The 9,547-nt window shown below is 39.4% G+C and overlaps 2 protein-coding genes across 2 annotated transcripts in view; one reads left to right on the top strand and one right to left on the bottom strand.

Moving 5' to 3' along the window:
• prelid1a (PRELI domain containing 1a) overlaps positions 1 to 2,014 on the top strand; it is a 7,509-nt gene extending 5,495 nt beyond the window's left edge. The window contains exon 6 of the mRNA XM_050041738.1: positions 398 to 2,014. Coding sequence (XP_049897695.1) covers positions 398 to 519 — 122 coding nt within the window. The 3' untranslated portion in view covers positions 520 to 2,014. The remainder of the gene's footprint in view (positions 1 to 397) is intronic.
• Positions 1,575 to 7,950, bottom strand: mxd3 (MAX dimerization protein 3). Its single transcript, XM_050041739.1, has 6 exons — positions 7,737 to 7,950; positions 6,984 to 7,086; positions 6,776 to 6,805; positions 6,535 to 6,649; positions 4,668 to 4,833; positions 1,575 to 3,580 (listed from the first exon to the last, which is right to left on the bottom strand). Exons 1-6 carry the CDS (start codon positions 7,804 to 7,806, stop codon positions 3,462 to 3,464), a joined length of 603 nt encoding a protein of 200 aa, XP_049897696.1. The 5' UTR covers positions 7,807 to 7,950; the 3' UTR covers positions 1,575 to 3,461.
• Between the last annotated feature and the right edge of the window lie 1,597 nt (positions 7,951 to 9,547).

The following is a 9,547-nucleotide window of genomic DNA, read 5'->3' as shown; positions in this document are numbered from 1 at the left end:
TTGTTTGATGATCTGAAACATTTAAGTGCGGAAAACATGCAAAAAAGTAAGAAATCAGGAAGGGGGCAAACACTTTTTCACACCACTGTATATGCGGTCACTATTGTTACAGTTGAGTCCAAACAAAGTACAGGTATTAGATACATAAGAAAATATATTTGTTTGGTATTAAAAGTGTATCCACCTCTACCTGTATCCTGTCAAAGCACTGATATGCATTTGGTAATATCCCTGTCACTGACACAGACAAGCAGAAAGTCAATGCAGTTTTTTTTGAATAGTTGAAATGTTACGAAAGCATATGTTGTTTATTTTTTAATATTAAGTGATAGCAAAGGTTTTCCACACAAATACATACATAACCGATATGATAACCAATATGTTTGGACTCTCGTAGGTGAAACTCCATCCAGAACCTTAGCAGAGACTGCTACGGAGCGAGCAAGAGAGACGGCACTTGCAGCTAAGGAGAAAGCCAAAGACCTCGCCTCACAGGCCCAGAAGAAACAATACGTGTGACGCACTGCAGAGATCATCGGCTCTTTTGCTGCTTATACAGGGACAGCTTTACTCTTACCTCCCCCTCATGTTTCAGTCGAGCATTAGGGTAAGACAAACTGTTCCCGGTCATGGGTTGATGCCTCTATGAGGAAGTAAGGAACTGAAATGGTGGGTGGACCATAAAAGGCTTGAGCTGGCTTCAAGAGCCTGTTCCAGCCTCCTGGGGTATATTGTACCTTTGATACCAGGTCATCTCAGTATCACCATAGATAGATCTTAAAGAATGGTTGAATATGGCTCTGGGTGCCATAACATAATAATAGCACTTTGCCTTGACACTAATCCTCAGACCTTTGTTCAACCTCTGTGCCCATCAACAGCGTTCAGTTTACTCTATTCATCTCAGTATGTCAGTTTGTAATGGTAATGACTTTTTCTTCAGAAGCTAAAATTAGCATAGCACGGAATATCTGATCAATGCAAATTCATGTGTCTGCTGTTGTATGTTTTGTTGCTGTCGTGTTATATTTTATTTCAGCTCACCCAGCCACACCTTAATGCAGGGTTCCTACACATTTCCCATTTCAAACTTCTCTACTTTTCCAGACTTCTGTGAAGATTTCTCACATCATATTTGACATCTGAGTACAAATAGCTAGAATGAGTTAAAAAAAAAGGTTAAATAAATGGCATCTGTGCAGCCTTGTTTATTCAGTTGCCATGGCGACAACAGTGAACACAAAGATGACTATTCTGTTAATAACATAACTGCATAACTCCTATGTGTTTAGACAAGCTTAATAATTGATTATTTGTGATGCTATGTATATATGCAATTAAAAGATATCGCCACGTTTTCAAAGCAGTTTGGTGGCGGATGTCCAGATTTGCAACAGTTTTAAGGCGCTTCGGGCGGAGCTGTTTTGCAGGCTGTATGTAGAGGCATAGAGGCAGCTCTGCATAGGAGTGTGTGTCCAGTCGAACGCCATGCTCCTTGCCTTGCTTTCGGGGACATCAAGCTCTCTCTGGCTGCTTGTTCCAAATGCCATGAAAAACACTGATTATATGATCAATTTATTTTTTAGAAATTGTGAATTTTATATTCTATAGAACAGAATAAGGACAATAGACTGGAATCACAAGTATTTTTTCATAGAGTTTTCTTTTCCATTCTTATCCTGTCCTGGAAATGACTCAAATCAATCTCCATACTTTTCTATCCTGCGTAGGAACCCTGTTAATCATCCTACCAAGACTGATTGCTTCACTGACTGAAGAAGGGTCCATATTGTTGGCAGTCATAGCTTGATAAGATACACTCATTTAGCATTAGTGGTAAGATCTGGTCACAATGGACATCAGTGTCTTCAGCTTAATTTAGATGCATGTACAAAGGCGAACATGTACGGTACATTCAGCTTAGGTCTGATGACACAACCCCATGCAACAATGTGCTCTTCCTGTATCAATCAAATATCAGCTTGTCAATAAAGGGACACTTCCTTTGTTACAATCATACTGTGATGTCTTTTAATCAGTGGGATTTGTTTAGCTACATAAATGAGGGGTTGCTAGATTCCTGCAATATCAAGTTATGATGGCAAAAATACAATGCAACTGGTTAAGAGGGGTCACCAACAGGCATTACTGTGTTTTAGAGGGTCACAAGGAAAAGGAAAAAAGCTGGGAACCATTTAGTTTCATCAGAATAAAATCCGAAACGGCACATAAATATAGAAAATATTTATTCAATTAAAAAAAGCTTACACCAGTACAAAAAAAATGCTACATTATATTACTGGGCGGAGAGACAGATGAATGCATACATACTATTAAAAGGTAATAAGGCATCTTGCATATACAAAAGTACAGAAAAAAGCACCTTCAGTTATTAAATATATAGCAATGAATATGATACATACTTGTAATACAGCATAAATTGCATAATTACTACAAGTAGACATTACTTGCCTGACTGTGGTGAAGTCGTTGCATGCATAACTGACACAAGCGATGAATTGCACAGGTGTGACAATGAACACTTGTCAGACGCATACCAGTTTGTATTAGCAGTGAATAAAACTGGATGTCATCGTGCCAATCTCCACATGCACTCACATTTTAGGCATCAAAGTTCTTGCACTTAATCACAGACTGAGTTGTGTAAAGGAAAAAAAAAACAACTAAATGAATATTTGTCAGAGTATATTAACTGCCAGGTATCAATGTGCAAATATGACCAGTTAATTTCAGTTCACTGTTTTCATTTTGATATACCCACGATCTTTTTGAAACACGACAAGTGCTACGTGTGGACGTTTTGTGCAACAGAAGAAAAATACATTACTGAAGTTACATAAAAGAACAATAATAAACACAGATTAAATGTTTAAGTGCGTGTTACACGTGACATATGGACTTAGTGCTAAAGGAAAAAGCTGTCTGGAATACTAGACCAAATCTGATTTAAGGCAGAATTCAGCGTAGACATACTGTAGTAAAGAATAAGTTAAGAGGTTTGAATTAAAAAAAAAGCCCTTATTTGGATTTTTAAAAGCCCTTAAAGATGAATGAGAAGAACTGTTTGAGTCATTGTGAGTAACAGACACCCTGCAGCTTCGCAAAGAAATGCCACCAACGGTTGATGCCAGAAAATACATACATGCGTAATGTTACATCCATCCCAGCCCAGTGATTTTAACTGCTATTCAGTGCAAATGGACACAGCTCATTCATGACGTTATCGTTTAGCTTGTTGTCTGACGTATGTTGAAAAGAGAATGTCAAGTTACTTCCTCTGGGAGAAAAAACGTGTTCAGTTGTACAGTAACATCTTCCTCCATTCTCCCTCTTCCTCCGCTGGCTTTTTTTTTTTTGTTTGTTTTGTTTTGTTTTTGGAATGTTTTCCTCCTCGTAATGTTCCAGGTGACATTTAATGAGTTACCGTAGGTTTGATGCTGTCATAGCCAGGCTTTGTCCATGCTGGAGTAACAGTGGTCTGCACCTGTGTGCGTAATGCTCAGTCCGTCAGAGTCCACACAGTCGAACACGATGCTTTCCACGTCGACCTCTACGTCCTCTGTAAGGGGGCCGACCAGAGACCAAATCCATTAGTGGAAGGACATATGAGAACATTCACTTGTCTAACTGAGCTAATAAACTAGATCTGGGTGATATGATCTCAATCAAACATGATATTAAGCAGCAGCAACACGTATTTTAGCCACTAAAAAAAAATCGGTTCAGCACTCTACCTCGCTGCCAGACAACCCTTTTCAACGGGGAACTGAAGCTGCCATCTATGCTGCCTTCAAAGCCACTAGACTCCATTGACAAAACAGTACTTTTACCTCGCTGAACACAGATGCTGCTGGTCTACCACTGCCTCGATAAGTAGTTTGTTTGTGTTATTGTATGACTTTAGTTACAGTTTAGTTTACAGTAGTTAAGTTAGTTTAGCGTACACTAAAGCTGATAATGATTGTTTTAGGAGGGCCTTTTTCCAGGTGGTTAAAAACATTTTGGTTCTGCCCCCATCCGCAGTAGTGCATTACTTAGCTTCAGTTGCAGTACTCCTGTCTGCTTCTCCAAACTTGGGACACACTGACCGTCATTTACTGTAGGTAATACACTGACTCTGGATAAATTCCTCATACAATCGCACTTCAAAAAAATCCAAACTACCCCTTTAACAAGGACATTTTATCTGATTTTTAATATCTCTTCAATTTAACTTCTGACTTTTCATTTGGACGACAGAATTTTGTACGATGGTATGGAAATACAATCACATCGTCACAATACTATTCCCCATTGTGTTGGTAAACTGTAGTTTTGAATTACTGCCAAGCTCTTGTTCAACTCATGCTGCTCAGAAAACATTAGTAAAATGTAGACATCATAAACTCCTATTAATAAGTAGTCCATGCTAATGTATGATTAACAAAAGTGCATTATCTACAAATCATTAAGAGACATAGAAATATTTGGGATAAGGTTTCTTTGTTATATATAGTCTTACTGGAACTTCCAATACCATTAAGACAAAAATTAGAATGGTTTGGATATGCGGTTGTACTAATTGAAACAAAACCTGTAACCACACTTTAAGGTATAGAGAAAGGTGAGGCATCAGGAGAGACCGTTCTTGTGTCTGAGAGACCTACCTCTGTCGGAGTCCGACCTCTCGGACGACATGGTGGACCCCTGACTGTCGTTCCTCATCCTCTCCGTTCCTCTCTGCAGCTGCTCCAGCCGAACCCGCAGCTCTCTTTGCTCCCAGCGTAGGCGGCCCTTCAGCTGCTCCGCACGCTCGTCCTGCTCCTGCAGCTTCTGGAAATGAGACAGAGAGGCAGACAAGTGAGCAGGGGACTAAAAACATAAACCAAACCTCAGACACAACAAAGATGGGACAAGCATTTGGAGACCACAAAGCACTGATTGCAAATGCACAGGAAAATAGACACATGGCAAATGATTTACCAGGCAGACGGTATCAGAGATGGGAAGTCATTGTGTTACAAGTCACTATAAAGTTGTGTTTCTTTCTCACTCCGCTTCTTGTTTACTACAGTCATTCTGCTGTTATGCCATGTTATAGACTTATTTATCTTTTAATAATCATTTGAAATTGTTCACCCTCAATGTCTGTGGTATCAGACGCTGATATTTGTCAAGGTATCGTATCAAAGGTGGAAAACACAGGCACAGACACAGACAACACTACTATAGAGTTTCAAGTCTTTGCCCTCAAGTCCTGAGTCAAATCAGGCAAGTCTCAAGTCCAAACCTTCACGTGTCAACTCCAAAACAAGTCATAATGCACTCTTCTCATAATGTAATGCCATGAATATTAATATGTTAAACTTACAAAAATCATGAGGGCTTTTTAAAATTTGCATTTACTTGTTAAAATAATATTATTTAAAAGTTACTAAGCTGTTCAGCTAACATTAGCTAAGCAGTGGTTGCTAACTTCAAATGTGGAATGAAGTCGGAACCCACACGTTTTGCTTACTGCAATTAATCTTTGTTGATCAACACCATAGTTTTTGTACGCAAACAAAATTATCTGTGGTATAATGTCTTTCTAAATGGCGCTCAGTAAGCCTGTGAAGGTTTGTTCTTCACTGTTCTCTCCTGCAGCTTGACTGGATACTGTCGGATTGTTCAAACAAAGTGGATCTAGGGAATTAGGTGTCGACTTGCTGGAACTGAATAGCGTTAATGTTACTTGATTTAACAATATAAAGGGAAATTAATCTTTCGGCTCGGGGGAAGGTATTAAGTATTTGAAAGTCAAAAAGCTCAAGTCTAAACAAAGTCATGTTTGGTGTTAAAGTCCAAATCGAGTTGCAAGTCTTTTTTGATTTTGACAAATTGAGTCTTTAGTCATCAGAGTTGTAACTCTAGTCCAGTGGTTTTTAAACTATTGCGCCCAAAGCAAACCAAAGGGCACGCCAAAATCTCAGGGCACACCTGTATTTATATCTGTGCACGATATCCTCTTTAACATGTTGTCACTCTTATCAAGACAAAAATGCTTTTTATGTACTAATATCAAATAACAATTTACAACGAACTATTACTTATGAAATATTTATCAGCAAAATGATTCAAGAATTAATTTCAAACTTTTTAAATTACATTAAAGCACCAATTACACATCATTTAAAATGGGAAATAATGTAAGATAATGTGATGTGTCACACACTTATAACGCCTATGTGCAAATGGCGACAAATAGGTTTCCCATGAAGGTTATTTGAAATTACATTAAATTAAACTGCATTTTTTAGATAGAGTTTACCTCAACATACTGATAGTAAGTTAAAAAATAATTCATATATTATAATAATAATGTCATCACAAAACACCACAGCACACGTGGATTTGCACACCATTTGAGAACCACTGCTCTAGTCTAACAGGTGCACCCCTCTGAGGACACTATATGAGAGTTAATTTTACTTTCCCCACACTTTGCTCCCAACCAGGACTTGTACCAGTCCGATGCCGTGTCGCTGTGCCTACCTTTATGTGAAGTTGGGCTCGTCTCAGCAGGTTGAGCGTGGTGTTCCTCATCGAGTCAGACGACAGAGGAACTTGCTTCTTGAGCTGCTCCAGGCAGTGCCTCAGCTGAGCTCGCCTGCAAGCAACAACAGACGCTGTTAATCAATGCAAGTGAAAACAGGGTGTTTATGATTGTTGCTTCCTCTTACTGTTGCCATCATATGAAGTAATCTGCAGTGGCAGACTTAGAGCAGTTATTTACCTGTTTTTCTCCAGCTCGTTGTGAACTGACCTGCAGTTATAGAAAGACACAGTTTGTTTAGCTCTTACATATATATATATATCTGCTGCTTAGCAATCACATTTAGTGAGGTTTTCATGTTTAAAAAAGTGCTATGTCAGAACTGAAACTCAGACTTCCCACTGCAGCCACACCCTCTTGTCAGTTGTGTGTTATGCAATATGCTCACCTATTGCCACCAGCTGCAGAGATCTTCTTGCTCTTCTGTTTGTTTCTTTTGTCAGAGTGATCTGGACTGATGGGCAGGAGGGAAGCATATCCATGTTCTGCCTCTGTGCAGGAAAAATACATCACAGCTGAGTTAGACAATAACCTGAAATACAAAGGCAGCAATGTTAAATAGATTTTTTTACATTATTAGTGTTAGTGAAGTCTAGTGCAACAGATTAATTTATATTTATATATACTTATATATCTTTATTTATTATAAAAGGAGAGGGACGACAGGGAGAGCCTGCTGTCATCAGCACAATCAGCTGTACGTTTTGTTTTTGGCGCCATCACCCTCCACCTATTCACTCTTATACAACAGCTCCCGGCAGCCTCACAAATAGAAATGCCCAACACAATGCCTGTAATGTGAAAACAATGAATGAAACTTATAGTAGAGCTTTTCCCTTCCTCACTTTCATTTAGCGTGATGAGCGATCACCGCCGCTCAGATTCATTTTCAAACTGGAGCAGATTGGCGCCTTTGAGTACAATAATGGGACCGATATGTAGGTCACTGAGTCAAATGGGAAAGATCGCCCAGAATAACCTCCCAGCAAAAATCTCGATCATTTCTCGCACAAATGCACCGTATCATATGTCTATATGACGTTTTGCATGCATAGTTGGAGTCGCTTCATTGTGCATTTTGTTGTTTTAACAATAAGCAACTTCCTCCCCTGTACACTGACACTTAGGATAAAACACTGACCCCGCTCTCTCCTCTCCAGGAACTCAGCAGCCCGGAGAAGCACCTGGATGTTGCAAACATGTCCGTCCATTATGATGTTTGTTAGGATAAAACAACAGCCGTGGATAAACAACCTCCTGTGGTGTAAGCGTCGGTGCCCTGAAGTAGATGAAGCTGTGTCTGTGCTACGTCCTCAATCCAGAGCCCCAACACTGGCGCTGCGTTCACGTGCTCCGCGTAAACTCGGACATGACGCTACCGTCATAAATACAACCAGGCGGGGACCAAATTATAAAACAGGACCTTTTAAAGCAGTGATACTCAATTTAATCTGGCCCGGGATATGGTGCCAGATGACCCCCAAAAATACTTTCTAATGTTCAATAAAGATAAACTGATTCGACTTGACAATTATACAGCAGCTCAAAAGTTCAAAAGTTTTTTTATTGTCAGTTCACGATATGTGCAGGACATACAGAAGAATCGAAATGCTGTTTCCCTCTCACCCAGTATTAATGCCATACATTTTAAAAGCTAAAAGAAAGCTAAATTTTAACAATACAAGTAAGAATAAAACTAAGCAGTATAACCTAATAGACAGGACACTCAAGAAGATAATCCAAACCTATGTACAATCAATATATACTCGTTTTGGTACCCCTATGTTCACCTTTGGGGGTGTCTCCTGCCTTACCTCTCTCCTTTTGCTGTTGTAATCCCTGGGAGAGGTAAGCAACATTGCTCCTGTGGTCATTTCCATGTTTTAGCGCTGTTAAGCTACGTTTATAAGTTCATTTTCTGCTAACATAATCTTGTGTCGCTTAATTCAGGTAGGGGCTTGAGTTTGTATGGTTGTGTTTGACGTAAGATTTTGTTTTCGCCACTTGCTTACAGGAAGGTTTTCTCTGTTTCATTGTGCTTAGTTGATTGTAACATGGCACCATTGTGCTGTTGGGCTCTGTGGGAAAGGGGCTCAAGTTTGTTTGTTGATCACCTCCGAAGATATCCATGGTCTGGGCCTCTTTATATCAACACAACGCAGACATCACTAAAGTCCACTGGCTACATAAATAAGATACAAGAGTGCACAAAAAGCATCAATATAGAGCTTGATTGTTGAGAAAAAGTGCTTAGGGAGGATCCCCACAGACCCCCAGACAGGTCCAGGTTGAGCCCCAAATGTCTCGATTCTAGAAACGCCCCTGCACACACCTGACGTATGTGAATTTGCTGCGACTGGCCCCTGGTCTCCTGTCATGTTGCAAAAGTGGTCTCCAGACAAAGCAAATTGGGTATCCCTGATCTAGAGTACTGGCCGCTTTTTTATTTTTGTAAAAAATAAAAAAGAGAGATCACGCACATTGGTGTCTTTTTTAAGTATTTCAAGTGTGTCAATAACAAGTGAGACAATAAATCAATAATATCATGAGCACTTTAAACGTAAATGTAACATACATATTCCCCTCCCTCTCATATTTAATAGGCCTATGCTTTGTCCATGTCCATGTTATTATTATTCTTATTACACATCTATGGTCCATGCAATACAGATTGGCTGCGATTCCGATATTTCTGACAGCATCTGAAAGCATCAGCAGACAACGTAAAACGTCATGGTCAAGGGCCCATCCCCTCTCCTCTCACAGCACCTTTATTTTTCAAACATTCATTGTATTGGTTAACAACAATATTGACATGTACTTACGCATATTTGCCCCTATTATACGCAAACCTCAGACTATACATTAATACTAATATGATACAAAGTTGCATTGTTACATAGGTTTTATCCTTTTCCCCCTGTCTTAGAGGTATTTAAAAAACATATTTAA

The sequence above is a fragment of the Epinephelus moara genome, chromosome 4, assembly GCF_006386435.1.
Source record: "Epinephelus moara isolate mb chromosome 4, YSFRI_EMoa_1.0, whole genome shotgun sequence".
Classification (NCBI taxonomy): domain Eukaryota; kingdom Metazoa; phylum Chordata; class Actinopteri; order Perciformes; family Serranidae; genus Epinephelus; species Epinephelus moara.
Note: the sequence above shows the minus strand (reverse complement) of the source record. Positions and strands in the feature narration are given on the sequence as shown.